The sequence below is a fragment of the Mobula hypostoma genome, chromosome 13 (genome assembly GCF_963921235.1).
Source record: "Mobula hypostoma chromosome 13, sMobHyp1.1, whole genome shotgun sequence".
NCBI lineage: Eukaryota > Metazoa > Chordata > Chondrichthyes > Myliobatiformes > Myliobatidae > Mobula > Mobula hypostoma.
This window is the reverse complement of record NC_086109.1, coordinates 68,880,748-68,908,260: the sequence shown is the minus strand read 5'-3', so window position 1 is coordinate 68,908,260 and position 27,513 is coordinate 68,880,748. Positions and strand designations below refer to the sequence as shown.

General features: G+C 40.4%; 1 protein-coding gene across 6 annotated transcripts in view; it reads right to left on the bottom strand.

Moving 5' to 3' along the window:
- mctp2b (multiple C2 domains, transmembrane 2b) overlaps window positions 1-27,513 on the bottom strand; it is a 493,262-nt gene that overhangs the window by 172,116 nt on the left and 293,633 nt on the right. For all 6 annotated transcript variants that reach the window (XM_063065909.1, XM_063065910.1, XM_063065907.1 and 3 more), the window contains 4 exons: window positions 17,143-17,329; window positions 15,228-15,321; window positions 7,862-7,964; window positions 3,463-3,565 (listed from right to left, as the gene is read on the bottom strand). In XM_063065909.1, coding sequence (XP_062921979.1) covers window positions 3,463-3,565; window positions 7,862-7,964; window positions 15,228-15,321; window positions 17,143-17,329 — 487 coding nt within the window. The remainder of the gene's footprint in view (window positions 1-3,462; window positions 3,566-7,861; window positions 7,965-15,227; window positions 15,322-17,142; window positions 17,330-27,513) is intronic.

Genomic DNA, 27,513 nt, shown 5'->3' with positions numbered 1-27,513 from the left:
AATCTCTAGAGCAACTCTCTCGCTGTAGGCAGACAGGACCAGTACTCTTTCCGTTCCATATTCAAGCATGGTCCTTCCTCTCTCCCTCCCACCGCCACCAATGTGACGCTACAATAAATGTAAGTCGAGCAGGTTTTGTTCTGACCAGTCAGAATAAAGGCCATTTCTAATCTTGTCCTAAAATGATTAGGTGGCAGAAAAGAATAGATTTAATCTTAACAGCTCATCTGTAGCATGTCAAGCCCATTGGTTCTGACACAGCTTCAGTTCCCCTTGCATTACATTGTCATCGAGACGTAATACAGTTTGTCCGGAGTGAGCAAGATATGCCGCTGATACCTCTAGATGAACACACACAAAATGTGGAGGAACTCAGCAAGTCAGACAGCATCTATGGAGGGGAATAAGCAGTCGACATTTTAGGCTGAGACCCTTCATCGGGTCTGGAAAGGAAGGGGGCAGAAGCCAGGATAAAATGATGGGAGAGGGGAAGCAGTACAAGCTAGCAGGAGATAGGTGAGGCCAGGTAAGGGAGAAGGTGCGTGGTTTGGGGAGGGGGAATGAAGTAAGAAGCTGGGAGGGGATAGGTAGAAGAGATAAGGGGCTGAAGAAGAAGGAATCTGATAGGAGAATAAGATATGCTAATATGTTTGAAAGAGTGACCATAATATGGTGGAATTCTTCATTAAGATGGAGAGTGACATAGTTAATTCAGAAACAAAGGTTCTGAACTTAAAGAGGGGTAACTTTGAAGGTATAAGACGTGAATTAGCTAAGATAGACTGGCAAATGACACTTAAAGGATTGACGGTGGATATGCAATGGCAAGCATTTAAAGGTTGCATGGATGAACTACAACAATTGTTCATCCCAGTTTGGCAAAATAATAAATCAAGGAAGGTAGCGCACCCGTGGCTGACAAGAGAAATTAGGGATAGTATCAATTCCAAAGAAGAAGCATACAAATTAGCCAGAGAAAGTGGCTCACCTGAGGACTGGGAGAAATTCAGAGTTCAGCAGAGGAGGACAAAGGGCTTAATTAGGAAGGGGAAAAAAGATTATGAGAGAAAACTGGCAGGGAACATAAAAACTGACTGTAAAAGCTTTTATAGATATGTAAAAAGGAAAAGACTGGTAAAGACAAATGTAGGTCCCCTACAGACAGAAACAGGTGAATTGATTATGGGGAGCATGGACATGGCAGACCAATTGAATAATTACTTTGGTTCTGTCTTCACTAAGGAGGACATAAATAATCTTCCAGAAATAGTAGGGGACAGAGGGTCCAGTGAGATGGAGGAACTGAGCGAAATACATGTTAGTAAGGAAGTGGTGTTAGGTAAATTGAAGGGACTGAAGGCAGATAAATCCCCAGGGCCAGATGGTCTGCATCCTAGAGTGCTTAAGGAAGTAGCCCAAGAAATAGTGGATGCATTAGTGATAATTTTTCAAAACTCGTTAGATTCTGGACTAGTTCCTGAGGATTGGAGGGTGGTTAATGTAACTCCACTTTTTAAAAAAGGAGGGAGAGAGAAACCGGGGAATTATAGACCGGTTAGCCTAACGTGGGTGGTGGGGAAACTGCTGGAGTCAGTTATCAAGGATGTGATAACAGCACATTTGGAAAGCGGTGAAATGATCGGACAAAGTCAGCATGGATATGTGAAAGGAAAATCATGTCTGACGAATCTCATAGAATTTTTTGAGGATGTAACTAGTAGAGTGGATAGGGGAGAACCAGTGGATGTGGTATATTTGGATTTTCAAAAGGCTTTTGACAAGGTCCCACACAGGAGATTAGTGTGCAAACTTAAAGCACACGGTATTGGGGGTAAGGTATTGATGTGGGTGGAGAATTGGTTAGCAGACAGGAAGCAAAGAGTGGGAATAAACGGGACCTTTTCAGAATGGCAGGCGATGACTAGTGGGGTACCGCAAGGCTCAGTGCTGGGACCCCAGTTGTTTAAAATATATATTAATGACTTGGATGAGGGAATTAAATGCAGCATCTCCAAGTTTGCGGATGACACGAAGCTGGGTGGCAGTGTTAGCTGTGAGGAGGATGCTAAGAGGATGCAGGGTGACTTCGATAGGTTGGGTGAGTGGGCAAATTCATGGCAGATGCAATTTAATGTGGATAAATGTGAAGTTATCCACTTTGGTGGCAAAAATAGGAAAACAGATTATTATCTGAATGGTGGCCGATTAGGAAAAGGGGAGGTGCAACAAGACCTGGGTGTCATTATACACCAGTCATTGAAAGTGGGCATGCAGGTACAGCAGGCGGTGAAAAAGGCGAATGGTATGCTGGTATTTATAGCGAGAGGATTCGAGTATAGGAGCAGGGAGGTACTACTGCAGTTGTACAAGGCCTTGGTGAGACCATACCTGGAGTATTGTGTGCAGTTTTGGTCCCCTAATCTGAGGAAAGACATCCTTGCCATAGAGGGAGTACAAAGAAGGTTCACCAGATTGATTCCTGGGATGGCAGGACTTTCATATGAAGAAAGACTGGATGAACTGGGCTTGTACTCGTTGGAATTTAGAAGATTGATGGGGGATCTGATTGAAACGTATAAGATCCTAAAGGGATTGGACAGGCTAGATGCAGGAAGATTGTTCCCGATGTTGGGGACGTCCAGAACGAGGGGCCACAGTTTGAGGATAGAGGGGAAGCCTTTTAGGACCGAGATTAGGAAAAACTTCTTCACACAGAGAGTGGTGAATCTGTGGAATTCTCTGCCACAGGAAACAGTTGAGGCCAGTTCATTGGCTATATTTAAGAGGGAGTTAGATATGGCCCTTGTGGCTACGGGGGTCAGGGGGTATGGAGGGAAAGCTGGGGCGGGGTTCTGAGTTGGATGATCAGCCATGATCATAATAAATGGCGGTGCAGGCTTGAAGGGCCAAATGGCCTACTCCTGCACCTATTTTCTAGGTTTCTATGTTTCTAAATATTATTGAATTTGTTCATAGGATGTCATGCTGAGACAGTGAGAATCAAGGACTAATATGCAGACCAAACTGTAGCTGTAAACTATCACCATGAGTGCACTCAATACACTAACAGAAGAGTTAGAAATTACAGATCAAAAAGTCAAGTTCCTACATTTCATTTTTAAACTCTGCTACAGTTCAGCAGTTCTTTGACAAGACCAACAGGAGCCTTACCCATTTCTATAAGGGAAATAAAAATAATATGCTGACAACACCTAGCAGGTCAGGCAGAATCTGTGCAGAGAGAAACAGAGTCAATCATCAGCACATGATGACCTGAAAGACTAAAAGTTTCATTCTCCACAGATGCTGCCTGAAATGTTGAGTATTTCTTATTCATTGCAGATTCCAGGCTTCAGCCTCATGACTCTTCTGACACCACACAGATGATGAAGGGTTTAATACTAGAAATAAGCTGGCCTTTGCAAACAAAATTCACAGTGGTTATAGGCATTGAGTGCTTACAGAGAGCAAAGGTATTGCGACTTTGCCGAGGAAATCCGGTGGTTTGTCCCCATCTTCATCGTAGACCGTAACTTCCAGGACATCGTGGATATCCCTAATATTACTGCAGGGAAGAACAAAAGGAGACAATTATTAAACATGTTGCACTGTGTTGAATTCTGATGTTTTAATCGAAGGTTCTTTCAGAAGTCAGGAAAGAGGCACAAAATCTGTTGCTTCACAATTGTTTTATTAAGTGTTAATTGATCAAAGAAAATTAAAAAACAGAGAGTGATAGAGGTCTACTAAATGAAGGAAGAAAGAAGCAGAAAGAGAGAAAGATGGTGTAGCCTCATGTTCAGCTCTTTTAATACTCCATGGATAAGAAACATTCCTTTCAAATTTGTAGATAAGAGTTAACCAATCAGAAAGCCCCTATTCAAATAGTGCAGCACCAGAGAAACTCCCAAAACTTTCCAGAATAACACAAATATAACCAATAGGGGACATACAGTACTGAATAATTGCATATAAATTCTGTAGTCACTAGGCAACACACTAAACAATTACATATATATATAAAGTTAAATAAAATACAAGCAATTAATTGTGAAGCTGCAAAGAAAATAATAATTAAACAATCTAATCCAATAAATCTCAAGCACAGCAGGAGACATTAACAGCCATCCTCAGCTAGAAATGCCTCGTGCACAATTTATCTCAGCTTTTTACTGCAATCCTCATCAGCATACTAGCCAGCTTCTGGCTAATTCAATTCACATGATATAAAGAAACAGCTGTGAACTCTGGATATAACAAAGGTTAAGAGACTAGACAAGATCTGGCTGCTGTGGAACTAGTTGTAGCAGCACAGTTGCAGAGTTATTAGAACTACTGCCTCACAATACCAAAGACTCTGTTCAATTCTGACTAACCTCTGTGCATAGTTTGCCCTTTCTCCCCGTGACTGCATGAGTTTCCTTCTGCCGCTCTGGTTTCCTCCCACATTCCGAAGACATGCAGGCTGGTTGGCTAAACTGCCCCTACATATTGCTCCCTCTGAGTTGGTGGAACGTAGAGTGAATGGTATGAATGCAAATGGATGGTTGACAACTGTTGCAGACATCGTAGGCTGAAGGGCCAATTTACCTGCTATATTTGTGAGTGACTACATGACTCTAGGCAATGGTGTTCTAGCCCAATTCCCACACTGGCATTCACTTGACACTCCAAAATATTGATCAAGTCTGTAATGGTCAGACAAGAGAAGACAAATGTATTCTAGTTACTATTCATTTAATTCTCAACAATTAACAAAATGATAAAGGGTGTTGTTGAGCAACACATATTCTCTAGAAACCTGTTCACCAATGCCTATTCTGGGCTTTGTTATGATCACTTTGCTTTAAACCTTATCATTGACTTGGACCAGAATTCCAGAGCTGAAATAGAAGCGATGACCTTTGACCTGAGTGCAGCACTTAGCTGACATCAAGACACCCTGGTAAAACTGAAGTCAGTGAGCATCAAAGGAATAAAATGCTCCAAACACTAGGACTGTAGCTAGCAGAAAGGAAGATGACTGTGTTTATTAGTGGTCAATCATTCCAAATCCAGGAATTACTGCTGGAATTCCTCAGGTGTTAACCCATCTCTGACCACATTAATCTACATTATCAATTACAATGGACAGCAAATTTGTTCTAATGTGTTGCTTCTTCGGAATTGTTTTGTGGTTATGCTACACTGCTTGAAGCTGAACACAAATATACACTGTAATTTCAGACTACTTGTATCACATAGGAAGTTGAAGAAACAAGCAAATAACTTTTATGAAATACGATGTGTTTAATTGCTTAAAAATTGCTTTGCAATAGTTCAGCTAAGTTAAAAATGTTTTGTTGATTATTTTTATTTATACTCAGTGTCTGAGGCTTCTCCCCTAAGTGTCCAACAATAATCAGCCTTCATTGATGAATTCCAATTGTCCTGATACCTTTTCTCCAAGACCACAAAGTCCTGATGAAACCTTTCACATGGTCATCAGTGACTTGCAGGGAAGAAATCTAAGCGGGAATGAAGAAAATGAATCTTTATTGGTATGTTGCACTTCGTAGTTTTGTATGCTTGAAGCACGTTGTCAAACAGATGCACATGGTTTAGTGTTCTGTAGTTGGCATGAAATGTTTCTACAACATTCTTGAATGCCTTCCATGCGATTTTCTCCGGTCCCATTGGAAGTTCTTCAAATTATCTGTCATTGATAATCAGTTTGATTTGTGGACCAACAAAAATGCTTCTCCTTAATTTTGGCATCTGTGACACTGGGAAACATCTGTCTCAAATATCAAAATACTTCTCGGAAATCTTTGTGCCTGGTGATAGCAAATTTCACTCTGGCAGACTCAAACCTAGTAATTCTGCTTTTGCCTTTAACAAACCAAAATCTCTGACCAGGTCATTTAACTCAGATTGAGTTATCAGATGAGGCTCACTCAATAAAAAGGGTTCAAAATCTTTGTCTGTATCGATGTCAGTGTCGTTTTCCATTCCTGCATCATGGCATCTTTGTCTGCCTCCTCTGGACTCCATGTCTCTGGTGGCTATCATCATGCGGCACAGGTCTCACGGCTGATGGGAAATTGCAGTATTCAATGGATTTCTTCTTTTTTATTGGAGAAACCAGGCACACTAGACAGAACGACGTAGCAGTCAGCCATGTGATTCTTCTGTTCTTGCCATATCATAGGGACAATGAATGGCATTGACTTCCGAGCCCCTCTGAGCCAAGCTCTAAGATCTGAGCGCATGTTACGCAATAAATGTGAAGAGCCAGGGCTTTATCTTGGTCACCAATTTTACATGCAAAGTGGAGCTCACAGGCTTTATTAATAAGAAGAGTTATGCTCTGTATTTGAGATTTAAGTACATACCCACAACAACTATAACAGAAAGTAAACAAATGCATAGAACGGTGTGCATGTGAAGCTTTTATATCCTATCTGTCCTGCCACGTAGCATCAACTCTGCCTAAGCATGCTTCTACAAAATAGAAAACTTTTCAGTTTAACCGTGGGCAACATTTTAATTGGCTTGAATTATGAATTCAAATAACAACTATAAGCGATTTTAAAAATATGGTGTGTGATAGGGAATTTCATGGTCAACAGCGCAAAATCCATAAGTTACACCAAAAAGTATTTAGAAGCAAAATCTGTCGTCGTCCACTGTTTGTTTTTCTTTGTCATAAATGGGGATACTTGTTAATGGCCACATGATGTTTATTTTATACTCAACTCCTGAGATAATTAAATCATTTGTCGCTGAATTGTAAGCATAAACTGTTGAGAAGCTAGAAAAATTCATAAAACACGTACCATACAATAACCATCTCCAACAAGAGAGGGTTTCAATTATTACCCTTAATATTCAATGGCATTACATTACTGAGTTCCCCAACCATCACGTGAGTCTTCTTTGACCAGATACTCAAATGGACCAACCATATAAACAACTTGACTATAAGAGCAGGCTAGACACCGGCTACCCTGCAGAGAATGACTCCCTTCCTAACATCTCTGGGTCTTTCCACCATCGAAAAGTCAGAATGTGATGAGATACTTTCCACATGGCTGGATTAATGCAGTTCCAAGATCAATAAACATGATTTGTGACGTAACAACTAACTTGGTCCTTTCCTATATATAAAACTAGAAATTCATTCCTTCTGCAGGATGTATTACCCACAAACTCACTGCAGTTACTCAGCTAATATAACAGCACTTCCTATACCTGTTATCTTTATCATGAGGAAGGATAACGGCTTCACGTGCAGAGGAATCACCGATTACTGCAAGCTAGCTTGACTTAGAAATATATCATTTTGTTGGCATTGAGACTAAATCCTGGAATCCCTAGCCAGTGACACGATGCATGTACCTTCACCAGACAGGAGAGGAGTAGTCAAGTCACTTACCTCACTGCTCAAGGGGAAGTAAGAATGAGTAATAAATGCTAGCTTTGCCAGCGATGTCCATTAATAAACAAAACAAAACCTTGATCTTCTCCTGTCATATTGGTCAGAATAATGCTCTAGCAATGATATGGAAGCTAAGGATATGGTTCTAATTGGCTCAGAATTTTTTTTATTATTATAATTACTGATAATTTCTAGTTTAAGAAATAAGGATTGCAATTCAAAGGGTTTACACTGCATAATAACTAAATAAACTTATTTGTGCTAGGACATTAAAATATGCAATTTTTATACAGTACTCTAAAAATGAGGTAAAGCCTGCTCATAATCACAATCTTACACCTGATAATAAGAAATTTCTTTCTTTAGCATCAGGAAAACACTCATACACTCAAACATACTCATAGAACTAAAGCAACCTTTCAGTTGTTATAAATAACTTACAATGAGAAAACTTTGTTCCATTCAGGATTTAGATTCTTGTAGATGGTATGTGTTTGTAGTCGATCGTTTCCCAGCTCCAGAACACAAAATGGATCACTTTTTCCTATTAAAAAGAATTGAGTATTCATTGATTAAGACAAGAACCAATGGGTCAAATTTTTGAAAGCTGAAGTTCAAAGTAAATTTATTTTCAAAGTACACATATATCACCATATACAACCCTGAGATTCATTTTCTTGTGGGCATTCACAGTACATGCAAGAAATATAATAAAATCAATGTAAGTAAATTAATAAAGCATTTAAAGAGCTTGATAAGGTTAACACTGACTTACTAGGACGATGCCATAATCAAGAGATTACAATAAACAGGGAAGATTGGAAGCTGAGGGGTGACACAACAGAGGACCCAGAAGATTGAGATGTACTATGCAGAAATATGCTTCCGATTGTAGGGAAGTCAAATGTTGGGATCATAATTAGACAAGGATCATGAATAAATCAAATAAAGGATTTATGAAAACTCATTCAAAGAGAGAGGAGAATGTATAACTTATCAATCATTTTCCATTATATTGCACAAATGTGAGTTTGTTTTTCTTTCTTAAACCAATAACTCCTCACTGGAACTGGAGGGATCGAGTTATAATGAGAGACCCAATAGGTTAGGGCTTCTATCCCAGCAGTAAAGAAGGTTGAGACATGACCTTGCATATATTTACAAATCATGGGGAGTTTTGATAAGGTCTGTCTTTTCTCCAAGGTAGGAGAGTATAAAGGGTAGGCAGCAGTTTAAGGTGAGAGCGGAATGATTTGTAGGTAATCTGAGAAGCAGGTTTTCCTCAGAGAGTGGTGGGTATATGGAACAAGAGAACTATATACATTTAAAAGACAAGTTCATGGATAGGAAAGGTTTAGAGGGATTTGAGCCAAATGCAAACATATTTAGACTAGCTTCAGTAAGACACCTGGGTCAGAAGGACAAGCTGGGCTATAAGGCTTAATTTTCATTCTAATTCCCTGACCTTAGCTGACTTGTGTCTCACACATCCGTTACATACACTCACACGATATTATACATAGACATACACAGAACCAAAACGTTCCTCAATGTTACAAGCACAAGAACATCTGCAGATGTTGGAAATCCAAAGCAATGCACACAAAATGCTGGAGGAACTCAGCAGGGCCGAGATGTCGACTGTTTACTCTTTTGCATGATGCTGCCTGACCTGCCGAGATCCTCCAGCATTCTGTGTGCATTGTTATTCAGTGTTCATCTTTTTTAACTTCAGTGGGAGATTGATGGAATATGATGGAAGCTGCTAGAAATTCTATTCTCAGCTGTTTACACTTTTTTTACAGAAAGACTCACAAACTTCTCCACATTCACTGTATCTGTGTACCTATACATACACAGCCTTTCACTGTATATCTAGTATTTTAACAAAGATTACTAATAAAAAACGGCAATAAAATAACATAAGAAAAATCCTTTCAGAAAACATTTCATTTGTGCATATTTTTGATTGATTAACAAAATTGCCTTTTTGAAAACTGATTTTGCAAAGTCTGATGTTTAGAGGAAACTAACGGCACTTTCAAAGCAATAGAGTAATGTTAAGTGCAGTAATTTTATATGATACTATATCCTGGTGTTAGTCTCCTTTGGCTTTGCATCAAAGCATTAGGAACAGAGTGGCCAGACAAGGTTAAAGGGCATTTCCTAGAAGCTCTTGTGAATCTGACTACACTGTAAGTCACAAAGACACAAAATTTTTTGCACGCACCATCTTATGAGGTAATGAATCATGTAGCACTTATTGTTCTTTGTTTATGAACGGGTTCACACACTCCATTAGCAGGCAGTGCCAACTTTATTACTTTAGTGTCATGATTTATATTGCAGCTCAAAGAGTTATCACCAATAGAATTCTTCCATACCTTGTTTAAGTACTGACTAATGGGAATCATGTGCTGTGAAGGAGCACAAACAATAACATTTACCTCAGCCTGCATCGTTTGTTCCAACTGAAACATGTGTTATTTATTAAAGAGATAAAAATATGGATGACAAATTAGAACTAATTAAAAGGCATCTTGTTTAAGGGTGAGGATTGCTTACTGGTGCAAACCATCCTGATATTCACACTTTAATATTTACGAGGTGCACATCGCAATTCCTCCAAATGAATTACTACTTTAGTGGCCAGGATTTTTTCTCAAGAGGGGCCTGTGGCCTATATTCACCACTGTTCTGAAGTTGCCGGCTCTGGACCCAGAAGATTGATCATTATAGGATTGAGTTGCCTGATCCCACGTTGCAGCTGGACCTCAAGCAACACAACTGGGACACAGCAAACCTTCAACAGACTTGCGAGCCTTTGACAGGCACCTAAGCCATGCCCCCTGCTTAGTCAATTGCCAAAGCTGTCGAGGCTTACCAATGCTCTGAAGACATCATTCAGAGACATTTAAATACAACTTAAACTGGAATTATTAAAATATGTTCAATCCTGATTTCCAATGTTGCCTGTATGGAGTTTGCATGTTCTCCTTGGGACGGAGGGGTTTTCTTTGCAGTGCTCTGGATTCTTCCCACATTCCAAAATATGCCGGTTGGTAGGTGTTGTAAATTGTCCCTAGTTTATGTGGATTGTAAACCTACAGAGTGCTACAGGAATATAGGGAGAATAAAATGGCATTAGTATAGGAATAGTGTAAGTGTTTAGTTGCTGGTTGGTGTGAATTTGGTGGCATTAAGAATTTATGAACTATAGTATTAAAGTAAACTCTACTAATTAAAAAGAATTCTTCCCTACAGCCCTACGGTGCAGATCTAAATGAATGGCTTCAAATTTCCTGTGCCAGGCTAACCCTGTGAAGACTCCAACAGCAGCTTACCCAATGCTCCATCATTGAAAAGTTCCCACAACCAGTGATGTCAGTTTCAAGGACTCTTTATCTCATTATCTCATGGTCTCCTTATTTATTGTTAATTATTTATATTTGCATAGTTTGTTGTCTTCTGCACTCTGGTTGATTCTTCTTTGATCCTGTTAGAGTCTCCATTCTATAGATTTGTTGAGTACACCCACAAGAAAATTAATCTCAGGGTTGTATATGGTGATATATATGTAATATGATAATAAAATCTACTTTGAACTTTGGAAATGCTGGTAATCTCGGCAGAGTGCCACTGCAGAACAACTAAACGAGTTTAAAAGGTGTGTCTTCCTATCTCTCTGTGTCCATGAACACACTCACAAGAATACCAAAGACAGCTTCTGCCTTGATGTTATATGGTGAACTCTGTCTCTCAATCTGCCTTGTCATGGTCTTTGCCCCTTATTTGTTACCTGAGCAGCACTTTTCTTGATCTGTTACACTATATTCTGCATTCTGTTATTGCTTTTCCCTTTCTACTACCTTGATGCACATACGTTTGCAAATATCTGTATGAATAGCAAGCGGAACAAAGTTTTTCAATGTATCTTAGTACAACCAATTTCAATTCCAAAGAGAGCTGTATTTGTACTTGTCAGATACTCATAGGCACTGGGAACAAAGGACATTCATGTCGGGAGAGGGTCAGATCTTTTGAGAGATCAATCATCCTGTTGGCCTATAAACTCAGTGGACACTTTATTAGGTACATCTATACACCTGCTCAATGCATAAAAGCATGCAGGCATGGTCAAAAGGTTCAGACTGAACATCAGAAAGGGGAAGAAATATGGTCTAAGTGACTTTAAGCGTGGACTGATTGTTGGTACCAGGCGGAGTGGTTTCAGAAACTGCTAACCTCCTGGGATTTTCATACAGGGAACGGTGTGAAAAGCAAAGAAATATCCAGTGAGCAGCAGTTCTGTGGGCGAAAACACCTTGTTAACCAAAGAGGTCAGGAGCGAATGGCCAGCCTGGTTCAAGCTGACAGGAAGGTGACAGTACCTCAGATAACCGTACGTTACAGCAAGGGCAAATATGAATGCACAACACGTTGAACCTTGAAGTGGATAGGCTGCAGCAGCAGAAGGCCACAAACATCCACTGAGTGGCCACTTTATTAGGTACAGGAGGCACCTAATAAAACAGCTGATCACTGAAAACATAGGAAAAAACCTCAAAGAGAGAAATAAGACACTGGACTCAAACAGTCTGTGCTGGTTCTTGTTCTGTACACAATCTACTTTGCTCTTCAGCGCTCCTTTCATTCTCTTTCAGGAAATTCCCCTCCCTTCTATAATGAATTTATTCTCCTTCACCATGACCACTGATCCAAATGGTGCTGATGCATTCTGTAGCAAACTCATAATATCCTTTTTAATTCAAACTGTCAGCTTTATTGCAAGTGGACAGGCTGACAGCCAAATTATATCACTAAATATTTACTTACTTTCCTAAATAGAGAGCACACCACTTAAGACAAAAATTAAATGATGTCCCAAATATAATCAGATTTATTACAAAACTCCAGGTGGATTCAGTCAGAGAACTGGTGTTGTACTGCTCTGGCTATAGAACTGAAAAGGCTTGTTATGAAGAAAATACATCTGACATGCAGGCAAGACAGCAGCTTGATGTGTAACTGGATACAGGGCATCTATCATGGTCACCGCAGACATCGTCAGCTTCCAAATCAAGCCTCTAAATTGAAAAGAATTATGACAGCAGGAGGGCAGGTGAATAAATTCGACCTCCTCCCACAGATCACTGCCAGGCAATTAAGCTGCAGTGTATTGGAGTGAAATATCACAGTGCCTCTAATCTTTATTTAGAGCAGCGTCATTAATACAGCTCATCTCTTAGACAAAGTAAATGCTCTGTGGATTTATTCGCAATAATGCATTACTCATCCAGTTGTTAAGGTGGAGATTATATAAACTGATCAGAAGTAATCATGTGTGGTCCTAGTTCAGGCTCACAAAGGCACGCTTTAAGCAAAGGGGAATTCTACATCGAACAACTATCCCAATATTTAATGAGAATACTAAGTATCCATTCATAAAATAGAAAATTCTATATGGTTAAATAATCTTCTGTTACGTTAGGGGTGTCGCGGCAGCATAGTGGTCAGCGCAACACCTTACAGTACCAGGGATCGGGAATCGGGGTTCAATTCTCACTGCGGCCTGTAAGGAGTTTGCATGTTCTCCCTGTGACCACGTGGGTTTCCTCCCACAGTCCAAAGATGTACCCGTTGGTAGGTTAACGGGTCATTGCAAATTATTCCATGATTAGGTTACAATTAAATTCGGGGATGGGCGGGTGGTGCAGCTCGAAGGGCTGGAAGGACTATGCATGTTGAAATAAATAAATAAATAGAATGCCTGCTGAATTGCTGATAGGAAATCCACATTTATAAGCATAAATCCGAGACTCCAACTGCAACTCCAAACAATTTAGCTTATGTAGCACCTATTACTTACTTTTTGGCCCAAACCAAAGCGTTTCACAGATGATGAAACACTTTACAATTGTTGTCACTACAGCTGCTAATTTGTGCACAGCAAGATCCTACAAACAACAATGCAGCAACATCCAGATGACCTGTTCTTGACAATGCAAGATAACACTAAACAGGACAACAGAGATCATATTCCTGTGGGCTTCACTGCCCACTCCCAAGTAAATGAGACTACAGTAAAATGGCAATCAGAGAGTAAAAACTGCAGATTCTGCAAATCTTAGAAAAAAGCTGCTGACTCTCTGTGGCATTCTCGGCTTTCGTCTGAGTTAACTTCAGCATCTTTACAACAGCACACATGCACTGTTGCACTGAACTGTCAACCCTGGATACTTCTATGCAAGGATATGGATTGAGACTTGAATGCACAGCCTGTTTCACCATCTGAGCCACAGTGGGGTCTGCAGGTGGGAGCTGCAATGATGGATGTTTGTATGACGGGTTAAACCACAGCTTTGTTAGCTCTTTCAGCTGAGTTTAAAAGATCTTACTGCACCACCTTGAAGACCAGCGGGGGAGTTCTCAAAGCTAACTCAGCCAATATTTAATTCTCAAGCAACTTCAGTAGAAAGGCAGTTTTATATTAGTGGAGTCTTGCTGTGTTTTGGCTACCAACTTCACCATGTTACAACAGTGAAAACAATGAAGACTACTTCATTGGCTGTAAAGTGCTAAGAGATATCCTGAAGTCATAAAAGTTGATGTATAAGAACACCATCATTTATTGCAGGCATCAGTAAGAAAACTATTGCTAATTCAACACTAGGAGGCACTGTCCTAAGGCAAAGCCATGAAGTGTTGTCACAGATAAACATTCATCCTCAAATTTCCTCATAAAAGATTACTTTTCTTCAGTACAATTATGCTTAAGGTCTTAATTAAATTGACAGGGTTAATGGTGAAATAGAGTCATAGAAAAGTACAGTTCAGAAACAGGCCATGCAGCCCATCTTGTCTGTGCCAAACCCCATTGACCCTCACAGGGACCATAGGCCCGCATAACTCTCCCATTCTTGTACCTATGTAAACTTCTCTTAAACATTGAAGTCACGTTCAGATGCGCCACTTGCACTGGCAGCTCGTTCCAAGCTCTCACGACCCCCTAAGTGAAGAAGTTTCCCTTCATGTTCCCTTTAAACTTTCCGCCTTTCACACTTAACCCATGACCTCTAGCTGTAGTCCCATCCAACCTCAGTGGAAAGAAACCTGCTTTCATGATCCTACCTATACCACTCATAGTCTTGTATACCTCTATCAAATCAAATGTTTTCACTAGTGGGAGAATCATGAACAAGGGGACATATACAGTAGTTAAAAAGGGGCTGTTCATTTAAAGTCAACGTGCACAAAAATTTCTTCTCACAGGGGTAATGACTCCCTGGTACACTCTTCTCCTGAGCACGGTTCAGGCAAGATCACCAAATATGTTTATGGTGGAGATAGATAAATGTTTGAAAGGTGAAGAAGTTGAGGGCAATGGGGAACAGGTGCAGGAGGGGACTCGAGGCCAGCATGGATCAGCCATGATCATACAGAATGGTAGGACAAGCTTAAGGGGCTGAGTAACCGACTCCTGCTCCTATCTGCTTGTATTCTTGCTGAAACGTAACCGAGCATAGAGCAGGAATGAGATAAGAAGGGCGCTGACATAACCAGAAGCAGAGGTTCAAAGTGTTGCAGGTGAAGAATGCTAGAACTAATAACACTCAAGTTGACCTGGACATTAGTGCTAGGGTTGTTGATCCAACATTCTACCAGTTACATTTGCTTACAATGCAAGGAAAATTAAGTGAGGACACTAGAACTGCTAACCAGGCAAGCACCTGAAGAGAGAACCTAATGATAGAAAGCTACCAGGGGACTGAGAGGTACTTAGGATGAAAAGTTCACAAAATAATACCTGCAAAATCGGCAGCCGGTAGGTTACAGGCTTTGATCACCTGAACTTGAAGAAAGCCAATGTCACTCATTTCCCGGAAAGTGTTTCGCAGATTCTAGGGTTAAAATTAAAATGAGAACACTCACTAAATTCAAAAGATGTGTATCTTAGGTGGTTGATGGTTGGGTTCAGTTATTCTTCGATCTTGGCAATTTACTCACAATGCGAGGAGATATCATTAGTGCGCTGTTGATTGTGGTGTGTCCTCCAAATATACTTTTATATACTTTTCAATCAGCTGATTAGATGTCATTTTAGAAACTCAGTTGTGATGCGTGGAGGAAATCCTGTCACTGATTGGCTGTGTGGTGAACTTCGTGCATTGTGGTCTAGAATTTTGCCCATGTCAGTTCATAAATAGGATCGAGGTCTACATGCTTGTTTACAGAATTGTTCACGGAAAACATGCTTCTAGAAATTCTCTTGCATGATGCATGTTCGCTTGCGTCATTTTGAAATGTTTGGAAGTAAATTGCCAAGACTGGAGAAAACTCAACCCAATCACTCACCAAATTGCACAGAGAGCAAATCACCAGCTCATCACTTACATTATGCATTACTCCGGTATAAGCTATATCGATAATTTGTTGCATATTGTCACATGACACCAGAAACCATTGATATCAATGATACTTCTCAGAGCAGTCTGTTTAATCTCATTCACCACTTATATGTGGTGGCCGCTTTATTAGGTACACCTGTTCATTAGTGCAAATATCTCATCAGCCAATCAGGTAGCAGCAATTCAATGCATCAAAGTATGCTGACATGGTCAAGACCAAAGATTAGAATGGGGAAGAAATGTGAGCTAAATGGCGTGGTCTGTGGAATGATTGTTGGTGCCAGATGGGGTGGCTTGAGTATCTCGGAAATGGCTGCTCTCCTGAGATTTTCACACACAACAATCTCCAGAGTTTACAGAGAATGGTGCGAAAAACAAAAAAAAAATCTAGTGAGCAGCAGTTCTGTGGGCAAAAATGGGTTGTTAATGAGAGAGGTCAGAGGAAAATGGCCAGACTGACTCAAGCTGTCAGGATGGTGACAGTAACTTAAATAACTGTGCATTACTACACTGGTATGCAGAAGAGCGTCTCAGAATGCACAACAGGTCGAACCTTGAAGTGGATGGCCAAGGCCCACGGCCAGGGTACAAGAATTGCCTAATAAAGCGGCCACTGAATGCATTTGCCTGTAATCAATTATCTCATGTACACCCATTAACTACCACACAATGACCTACGAGAGGAGTAGCTTGTACCAGACAATGAACCCAACTACCAGTAGGTAATCAGAACATGGGAGGAAGCTGAAACATCCCAGGGAAACCCATGCAGCCGCAGACTCCACTTTAGGTCAAAATCAACTCAGGTCACAAGAGTTGTGACACAGATGCATTACCTGCAGCACCACTGTGCTTCCCTACAAATTCTCCCAATCTCTTCCTGTAACTTTAATGGAGTTTAGAGCAAGCGAAGGCCTGAGGAAACAATTAGCCAGTGTTATGGTCCTCAGAATAGTATCACCGACCTCTCTCGTGCCATACACGCTCAGTGGAGTCAAGATCATTGGGCTTAAAATATGGTAGATATATTCCATTTGCATTACTGACAAAGATTAGTGTCATCCCCAAGGTTTCCAAAAACTTTATGATATGAACATGAGCATTTTTTTTAAAAAAAAACATGTTCATAATTGCTCTGTTGGCCTTAAATGAATTTATTTTCTGGAAAATAAGCTTCAAGTATTCCTTCAACAAACTTATGGTGAGCTAACTTTACATTTGGTTTGAAAGCACGATTAGAATGAAAGCATACACACCGAAGTGGCCCAAAATGGACAGCTTTTTTAACCCATTTCAAACTGTCCCATTACTTACATATCTCTGAAATATCTGCTGTCTCTCAGTCGGATCGTTCAACAGGCTGACACAGGGGTCAGAGATGGAGACTCCACTGCAAGCTGCAAATGTGATCTGTAAAACCACTGATCCTTGTCCATTCTCCAACGTGAGCTCCAAGTGGCTTTTCTGTTCCTTGGGTAACGTCAAAAGGTCAACCCTGCATCTGAAATATGTGATCAGAACATAAACATCTAATAAACTGTTAGAAAGTTCAACATTTCACAGTAAAATATTGATATAATCCAATTATAAATCTAGGTTATGGAGTCATAATCATAGTCAGTACTGCAGCTCAGAAACAAGCCATTAGGCCCATCTAGTCTGTGCTGAACCTAGTCCCATCGAGCCACACCTAGACCAGAGCTTTCCATACTCCATACTCCATGTACTTATCCAAACTTCTCTTAACGTTGCAATCGATCCTGCACCCACCACTTCCACCAGCAGCTCATTACACAATCACACCACCCCCCCTTAGTGACGAAGCTCCCCCTCAATTTCCCCTTAAATATTTCATCTAAGGGACCACTGGTTCTAGTCTCACCCAACCACAGTGAAAAAAGCCTGTTTGCATTTACCTTACCTATACCCCTCATTATTGGGTATACTTCATCAAATCTCCCCTTATTCCCAATATGTTTCAGGGAAATAAGTCCTAACATTATTTATCTTTTCCCTATAACTCAAGTACTCAAGTCCCGGCAACATTCTTGTCATGTTTTCTGTACTCCTTCCATCTTATTGATATCCTTCCTGTAGACAGGTGACCAGAACTGCACACAATACTCCAAATCTGGCCTCACCAACATCACATACAACTTCAACATAAAATCTTAACTCCAAGAATCAATATTTTAATTTATAAAGCCATTGCGCCAAAAGCTGTCTTTGTGACCCTATCTACCTGCGATGCCACTTTCAGGGAATTATGGATCTGTATTCCCAGATCCTTTTGCTCTGCTGGACTCTTCAGGAGCCAACTGTTCACTGTTTAAGTTCTATGCAGAGTTTAAAGTTCAAAGTAAATTTATTATCAAAGTACATGTACGTAACCATGTACAACTCCGAGATTCATTTTCTTCAGGGCATACTCAAGAAATCCATAATTGAATAACAACCTTAATAGAATCAATGAAAGACTGCACCAACTTGGGCTGTCACCCAGTGAACAAACAACAACAAACTGTGAAAATACAAAAATAAAGCATTAATAATAATAAATAAAAAAGCAATAACTATCAATAACACGAGATGAAAAGTCTTTGGAAGTGAGTCCATGGGTGTAGGAATATTTCAATGATGGAGCAAGTGAACTTGCGTGAAGTTATCCCTTTTGGTCAAGAGCCTGATGGTTGAGGGGTAATAACTGTTCTTGAACCTGGTGGTGTGAGTCCTGAAGCTCCTATACCTTCTTCCCAATGGCAACAGCAAGAAGAGAGCATGGGCACTGGGGATCTCTTACGACAGGTGCTGCCTTCCTGTAACAATGCTTCGTGTAGATGTGCTCAGTGGTGGAGAGGACTTGTCCCATGATGCATCTCTACTTTTTGTAGGATTTTCTGTTCAACTTTGTTCTCCCGGTTTGTCCTCCCAAGAAACAATATTGCGATAAATGAAAATAATTCCTGATTGGTATCCACATGAAAAAGCTTGCAATGCAAACTTCATGAAAGTTAAAATTTTGTGAATGAAATGAACACCATCGTCTCTCTCATACTTGGGAGAAATAGGAGAAGTTTATTCATGCATTGTTTGTTCTATAGAAGGAGTGGATTGGCCATCACAAACACAAAGGAGCAGAACTTCTGCTTCCTTTTATTTGGGGGTGAGGTCTTGGATCAAGTGAGGGGAAAACAATAGAGAACACTTTAAAAATGAGCCAAAACCATTTGTGTTTTCTGTAAATGTTTTCTTTGACTTATGATTCAGTTTGCCCAGCTCTGATAGTACCAGCAATCTTGTGACACCACAATCCTGCCTGTTGTGCTACTTCAGGATGGCTCTCTAAACTGTGCTCAATTTTAGGAATGGTTTAAAAGTCTCCACTTATTGGCAAGATTTCAACTTTCACGGAAGTTTGAATCACAAGCTTTTGGTGGGGTAGTACTTGAATGAACATACAATTCAAACTTCCGTGAAAGCTCCCACTTGTCAAAATGAAATGCGAACAAAACAATTGATGACGAGGGTCAGTTGTGGAGTGCTTCAAGTACAATGGTATCCTTTGGCAGATAATCTCTTGGAATCGTTGATGACCTGCATTCGTACTGGGTTTGTGGGTTCTGTGACTTCTCCTTCACAGGTTTTTCTGCATTTCATGGCTGTCTGGAGAAGATGAATCTCAGTTGTATTATACATGCATACTTTGACAATAAAATGAACCTTTAAACCTTTAATGTAGAAACTGCAGACTCTTTTACAGGTGAGGAAGGTGGTGGCTGATGAAGTAAGTAGGTAGTTTGAAAGATGGAGCACTCCTATCACTACTTACACACATGCTACTTGAGGTTACTTAAGGACTTGTTAGTTATTACTTATGGACTTGCGGTTTTCAATCCTGTCCCACATAGCCCCAGACCACCACTGGAGAATAAACATATTTTCCTAGGAGTCAGTGTGGATGTTGGGTGTAGCAGAAAATGACAGGTAGCTTTTCAAGATGACTTGCATCTCCACTTGTGCTATTAACTGTGCTAGAGACCCAGATATCTCCAAAACACGGTCATCCTGTTCCCACCCTTAAAACGCACACGTTGGATTATGTAAAGAATATCACTCATCTTTTAGATGCATAATGTCCCAAAAAATCCAATAGTTTTGTGGGACACAATCTACTCTAGTAAGACCTTGTGGACATAGTAACAATTCCTGGGTAGTTCATTATTTACCTCCAGTCATTTATTAATAACAAACATCAGACAAACTTATTTACTATTCCCATATACATAATGAACTCCTTTTATTTTTATTAAGCTGTCCTTGCATTTTCTCTTTCCAGTCTGCAGACCCACTGCCTGGTTCCAACAAAACAATGTCAGCAAAAGATGAATTTTCTTGGAGTGCAATGCCTCTGACCTGGGTGCACTGCTACTTTCTGCATTCACAAATCTGTTAGCTCATTTGTGACCTTTTAAGTTTTTTGTACTTCCCCAGACCTCTCTGGAATTGTTACTGATCCATAACATCCAAGCCTGAATGTCGACTGATTGTTCAGACATACATACAGAAGGTATTGCAGCCACGTTAATCTCTGCCCTCAGCTAGCTTCAGGAGATCGAGAAATATCTTCCAAACATCAGCTGCTTGAGATAATGTTACAATTGGAAATTCTCAGAAAACCAGCTATTATTATAACTCATTGGCTTGTCAAAAAATTAATTATTAAAAATTTCATATTGCATCATGGTGCAGTGATTTGATTTACCCATTTCAGTTCCTCTCCAGTTTCTCTGTCTCCTGAACTCCAGAAGGAGGCTAGTGTCCATTTTTCAATCTATTTACCTTTGACAAAGTTTCTGCATGAAATCCACACTGTCCACAAATGATTCCTATAGTGATGTCCAATGTATTCCCAGCATGGTTCCTTATTAATAATCTGTCAGCTCAGCTCCGTTAGCTCATCTGTCTACTTAGACGTGACAGCTTCATAGAACATTGAACGATACAGCACAGTACAGGCTCTTCAGGCCACGATTTTGCACTGACCTTTCAACCAAGCTCTCAGATCAATCTAACTTCCCTTCCACACAGCTTTCTATTTTTCTATTCATCCACATACCTGTCTAAGAGCCTCTTATATGTTCCTAAAGTATCTGCCTCTACTGCCACCCCTCGCAGTGCATTCCACACACCCACTACTTCCTGTGCATTTCTATTGCGCTTATTTCTTACCACTTAGTGAACCTAGCAATGTATATTTGTATATATCCAGGATCACTGGAATTCCTCTGGGAAAGGTATGACCTGTGCAAAAAAGGTCTGTTTACACCTGAACCTGAGAGGATCAACATTTTTGCGGGCAGGTTTGCTAGAGCTATTGGGGATGGTTTAAGCTAAGTTGGCAGGGGGATGAGATCCAGAGGGACAGGGCTGAGGATGAAACAGCTGGTGTACAAGTCAATGCAATGTGCAGTGAGACTGAGAGGATGGACAGGCATATGATAGGGCAAAATTGAGGTCAGTGGGATGAACTGAGGTGTAGCTTAGGGGCAAAATCAAAAACGGTGATGAATAGAGCACTGGGAGTGTTATATTTGAATGCACGCAGTATTTCGGATGAGGTAGATGATCTTGTGGGGCAATCAGAGATTGGCAGGTGTGATGGTGTGGGCTTCACCGAGATGCGGCTGAATGAGGATCATAGTCAGGAGCGTAACATCCAAAGATATATGTATTGAAAGGTCAGGCTGGTAAGCAGAGGGAGTGGGGTGGCTCTGTTGGCAAAAAACTAGATCAAATCCTTAGGAAGAAGTGACATAGGATTGGAAGATGTAGAATCTTTGTGGGGAAGGTTAAGAAACAGCAAGGGTAAAAAGACACTGATGGGAGTTATATACAGGCCCGAGAACAGTAGCCAGGATATGGGATATAAATTAGGATTCATATGGGATATAAATTAGAAAATGCATGTAATAAGGACAATGTTATGATAGTCATGGGGAATTCAATATGCAGGTAAATTGGGAAAATCAGGTCGATGCTTGATCCCAAGAGAGGGAATTTGCAGAATCCTTGTGAGATGGGTTTTAGAGCAGCTGGCAGCTGAGCCCACTAGTGGATTCAGTGTGTAATGAACCAGATTTGATTCGGGAGCTTAAGGTAAAGGGACCCTTGGAAGGTAATGCTTATAAGATGATAGAATTCACACTGCAATTTGAGAAGAAGAAGATAAAGTTAGATGTATCAGTATTGCAGTGGAGTAAAGGAATTACAGAGGCATGAGAGAGGAGCTGGCCAAAGTTGATGGAAGGGGACACCAGCAGGGATGACGGCAGAACAGCAATGCCTGGAGTTTCTATGAGCAATTCAGAACACACAGGATAGATACATCCCTAAGATGAAGAGGTATTCTAAAGTGAAGGTGAGGCAACCATGGCTGAAATGAGAAGTCACAGACAGCATAAAAGCAAAAGAACAGGCATATAATATTGCAAAAATTAATGGGAAGTTAGAGGATTGGGAAGGTGTTAAAAGCAACTAAAAAAGCCAGGGTGAATAAAGGAGAGTCAGTGGATATTGTTTACTTGGATTTTCAGAAGGCCTTTGACAAGGTGCCACACATGAGGCTGCTTAACAAGATAAGAGCCCATGGTATTACAGGAAAGTTGCTAACATGGATAGAAGATTGGTTGATCGGCAGGAAGCAAAGAGTCAGAATAAAGGAGGCCAATTCTAGTTGGCTGCTGGTGTCTAGTGATGTTCTGCAGGGGCCGGTATTCGATCCAATCGTTTTCACGTTATATGTCAATGATTTGGATGACAGGAATTGATGGCTTTGGGCCTAATTTGCAGACAATACAAAAATAGGTGGAACGGCATGTAGTTTTGAGGAAGAAAGGGAGTCTGCAGAATGACTTGGATAGATTGGGAGAATGAACAAAGAAGTGGCAATTGGAATATGGTGTAGGGAAGTGTATGGTCATGCACTTTGGTAGAAGGAATACAGACATAGACTATTTTCTAAACAGGGATAAAATTCAAAAATAAGTTGAGCAAAGAGAATAGAGAGTCCTTGTTTAGGATTCCCTAAAGGTTAACTTGCAGGCTGAGTTGGTGATAAGGAAAGCAAATGCAATGCGAACATTCATCTCAAGAGGGATAGAATATAAGAGCAATGATATGATGTTGAGGCTTTATAAGTCATTGGCCAGAGCAGACTTGGAGCATTGTGAGCAGTTTTCAACCCCTTATCTAAGAAAAGATGTGTTGGCATTGAAAAGAGTCCAGAGGAGATTCACGAGAACAATTCCAGGAAGGAAAGGGTTAACATACAAGGCGCATTTGATGGTTCTGGGCCTATTCTCACTGCAGTTTATAAGAATAAGAGGGGATCTCATTGAAACCTATCAAATATTGAAAGCCCTACGCAGAGTGGCTGTGGACAGGATGCTTCCTATAGTGGGAGAGTCTAGGTCCAGAGGGCACAGCCTTATAGTAGAGGGATGTCCATTTAGAACAGAAATGAGAAGGAATTTCTTAAGCCAGAAGGTGGTGAATCTGTGGAATTCACTGCTATGGATGTCTACGGAAGCCAAGTAATTGAGTATATTTGAAGCACAGGTGGAGAGGTTCTTGATTAATCAGGATATCAAAGGTCATAGAAAGAAGGCAGGAAAATGGGGAATAATAAATCAGCCATGATGGAATTGTGGAGCAGAGTTGATGGACCTAGTTGCCTAATTCTGCTCCTATATCTTATGGTCTTATATCCACGTCATATAAGATGTTCACAAATGCAAACTCCTCGCCCAGATCTGGGATATTATTTGACATTATATCTCCCAATACTATTACACTCCAACTCAGCCAGATGAGAATCCTACACCCATCTCATGTCAGGACATTGAGCATAATTTCACTCAACCCAAAGCGGGTTGCCTAATTTATCCTTAATAAACTTAAGTTGCCTTTACCCATCATGTCTTTCGCCTTTCTGCATGGATCTCTTACTTTTGATAAGAAAGCTCCTGGTCTATTTGTGCACTGAGACCACACTTCTTTTTCACTTTAGTAAACTGACCTCAGTTCATACCGTTTCTACTTGGTTACCAGATCCCGATTTCTCTCAGTTATCTCCGTATCTTTCCAGCACACAAAGGTAGAATTGCTCCTTTTTTTTCTGTCCATGTGGAGCAGTCCATATGAATTCACAACTCCTTTGCCGGTTCCTACTCCAGCTTAAGTCCACAGTAGATTCATCCAGGCCTGGTGATGTTTACTCCATCATGTGCTGAACTGAATCTGAGGCTGTGAGCTTGCTCTGGATGCTCCCGGCTTCATGTCTGCGAACTCATTTTCGTTCTAAATGCCATTTGCTTACTTTTATTGTTTGCACAATTTTTTTTTCTCTCCCTCTGCACATTGTATGTTTGTGGGTTTTTTTTAAATGGGCTCTTTTCAGTTTCTTTTTTTATGGCTGCCTGTAAGCAGACAAATCTCAAGGTTCTATAATTTATTCATACTTTGACAATAAATGTACTTTGAGCTTTGAACTATATTTGAAAGCTTCCTGATATTTGCCCAGATCCAATCTATCTGCCACTTCATTCCCAAGTCTATCATGCTGTTTTTATTCAATGCCTACTTTTCATCAAAGGGATAAAGGATTTTGATGTTTTAGTTGTGGAAAGCCCACTGACTTTGGTGGGAGAATGCAAAACTAGAAGGCAGAAACTTATAACTGTAGCTGACTTGTTCGGGAGTGTAATTATTGAGAACTGCATTCACACAGAAAAACCATAGAAGTGGAGGATTTTCCCCCACCTGGCTGCCGGCTCTTTGGCAAGGTGAGATTTTTGTTGCTTATAAGGGACAGTGGAAGATTGGAAAGGAAATGGAATTGACGTAGCAGAGTCAATTGTGATCTCAACTGGAGCAGAACAGCTCCATTTCCTGTACTTCCTTACAATATACAGCGAAGCCATTCACAGAGCAACCTATTCCCCTGCTAATTTAAATGCAACTTATTACAGTCAGATTCCCATTAGCTACCCCTCAGATTCACAAGGGACAATGCATCAAAAAATCTACCAAGTTGCATATCATTGATATATTAGTACAAACCAGAGGAGCCAGAAGAAGCCCATATAGTCACAGAGGGAGGTGCAAATACTGCATAGGGAGGGCCGGAGGTCAGGGTCAAACCTGGGTTACCAGAGCAGTGAGGCAGCAGCTCTACTAACTGCATCACTTTGCCACCCATGATCATGTTTGTCATATTCGTAACCATCGCTTCTTTATAAGTCAACTACAATCTTCATTTATTTAGAGAAACAGGACAATAACAGGGACTTCTGTCTTAACCAGCCCGTGCTGCTCAATTAAACCTATGTGATGCGACCAACTATCCTACGAACCTGTATGTCTTTGGAATCTTCTCTGTACCCAAAGGTTATCAAGTTTCCAACCTCCTGTTCTTTAATACTTGACTAGAATATCTTTGTACGAATAATTGCGGGAAAGTTATTATTCGTCAATTTTGTTTGGCCTTCTCCCTCACTACCAGTTTCGCTTGTTTACCATTTTCCATTGTATGCTGTCTGGTGGGATGTTGGCTGAGATCCAGCTTGATAGAAGCTGTTTTGTTTGGCTAGTTCCTAGTGTTCCAGAATGCATCTTAATCTCTCAGAAATGTGAAATAAACCATCCTTGGGACAAGACACCAAGAAGCCTGGCTTATTTCATTTTAATCAGTAAAACAAACAACAAGCATAAACCTGAAACTACTGCTCAAAAATAATTTATATTCATCAAGAAAACACTCCAGCCTGACACTTCCCATTGCACTGATTTCTGGCTTGGTTTACCTGACTTTCAATGAATTATTCTTAACTTACTTCACTACATCTGTCTTCTCGTTGCGATTTGCACAGTCGCCATTACACGTTCACTGAACAGGGACAGAGTATGTCCCTTTCCCACTCCGCCTGCTCCCTGGACATATCTACTTCTGAATCCTTCCATGCTTCAATATCGCATTCTCAACCCTTGCCTCACTCTGTAATGCATGGACATTCCGCAGAATGTTCCCATGTCTAAGTATGGCTTCCAGAATGAATATTCCATTATACAAAATAAGCATGTTTCTCAGTTATCTCATGCACATGGAATACTTTGAAAATGTTCAGAGTCCTTTTCTCTGTTAACTAGAAGCGTTGCCCACCAATACGTATACAAAGATCGCAAACTTACTGTCCATGAATTTTTCTTCACTATCTTTAATGGCTGGCATTAGGTGCTTCGGTGACCTCCCAGTTCATATAGCTAACAGGCAAGATCATTATTCCCCCTCAACTGTGAAGCTCTTTCCCTGATCTTGTAGTAAAACCTTCCATTGTAAAACAACAAGCTTCCTTCCCTTAATCCTACAGGACCTTCAAAGCAAAGAGTATCAAAGGACTAACGATACTCATTGGTGCCATTTCACTCTTGGGTCCTTCAGTACTACACTGAAGTTACAAGAGCTTGCTCGACCATCTCCCAGTGAAAGCCAGGAATATGGGGCGGGGGGTCACTTTCATCCTCATTGCTTATAGAAAGCTTCCAGATTGGGATTGTGTACCTCAGTAGAAACCACCTCAGGTTCTATTTCAACATAGCAAAATACTTCGATTTCCTTAAGTTGCCCATTTAACAGATGGAAAATCACCTTCCCACCATTCAACCCATATCAACAAATTTCATGACATATGCCAGTGTTATTAAACCTGATTTTGATTCTGATATCTACACTCCTATCTCTTAACATCTGTATTATTCTTTATATTCTAGTTAGTTACAGCTTTTACATAATTTATTTCAGAATAATACTTTATATACTTGAAATTAGCGATTGCTGTCGAACCTGTAGAAGCTGCGTGTATTTTTAGCAAGAAGATCTTATCATAACCCACAGACTTTAATTTCAAATTAATGTTGAAAACACAAGTGGGAAGCAATAGAACTGCAGTTTGACAATTACTCAGTCCTTTTCACTCGTTTCTCCTCAAAGCAAGCCGACTCCATCCATGTGCCGCAATGAATTTTCATATACTGTAGCCCAACAGCTGATTATCCCAGATATTAACTGTGCAGGAGAAAAGCTTTATAAGATTTTGCCCCCATTCCAGGTCTTCATTCATTCAACCTCCCTCAAATTTTTGCCACCAACTATTCATTTTCCCCATCATTAGCACTCCCACGTGGGCACAATTGCAATCAAGATCGATTCCCCAGTCTTGCAACCCAACCGAGCTCCAGCTACCCCATGTCACTCAATGAGCTCAATCCACTTGGACGCTCCGTGCATTCAGGGAACATTTCACTTGATTTTTCTCACTGCAATTCAAAACCAGAAATATTTCTAATAAAGCTCAGCTGTAATTGACCCCACAGCACCCCAGGCAATGAATTGGCAGGTGATTCTGGGAAGTAATTATGAAGTTGCAATTCAATAGCTAATTGGAGAAATATTACAGCTTTGACTCTTGACTGATGAAAGGCAAACAATTGCATTTCTTAAACCTCAATCTGGTTCCTTTACTACCTCAATACCGCTATATATTCGCTATATGTCTTCTAATATCATGCCACAAACAACACCTGTTTCTTCTCAAAATATTTTCAACAAGACCAAATATGCAATACCAA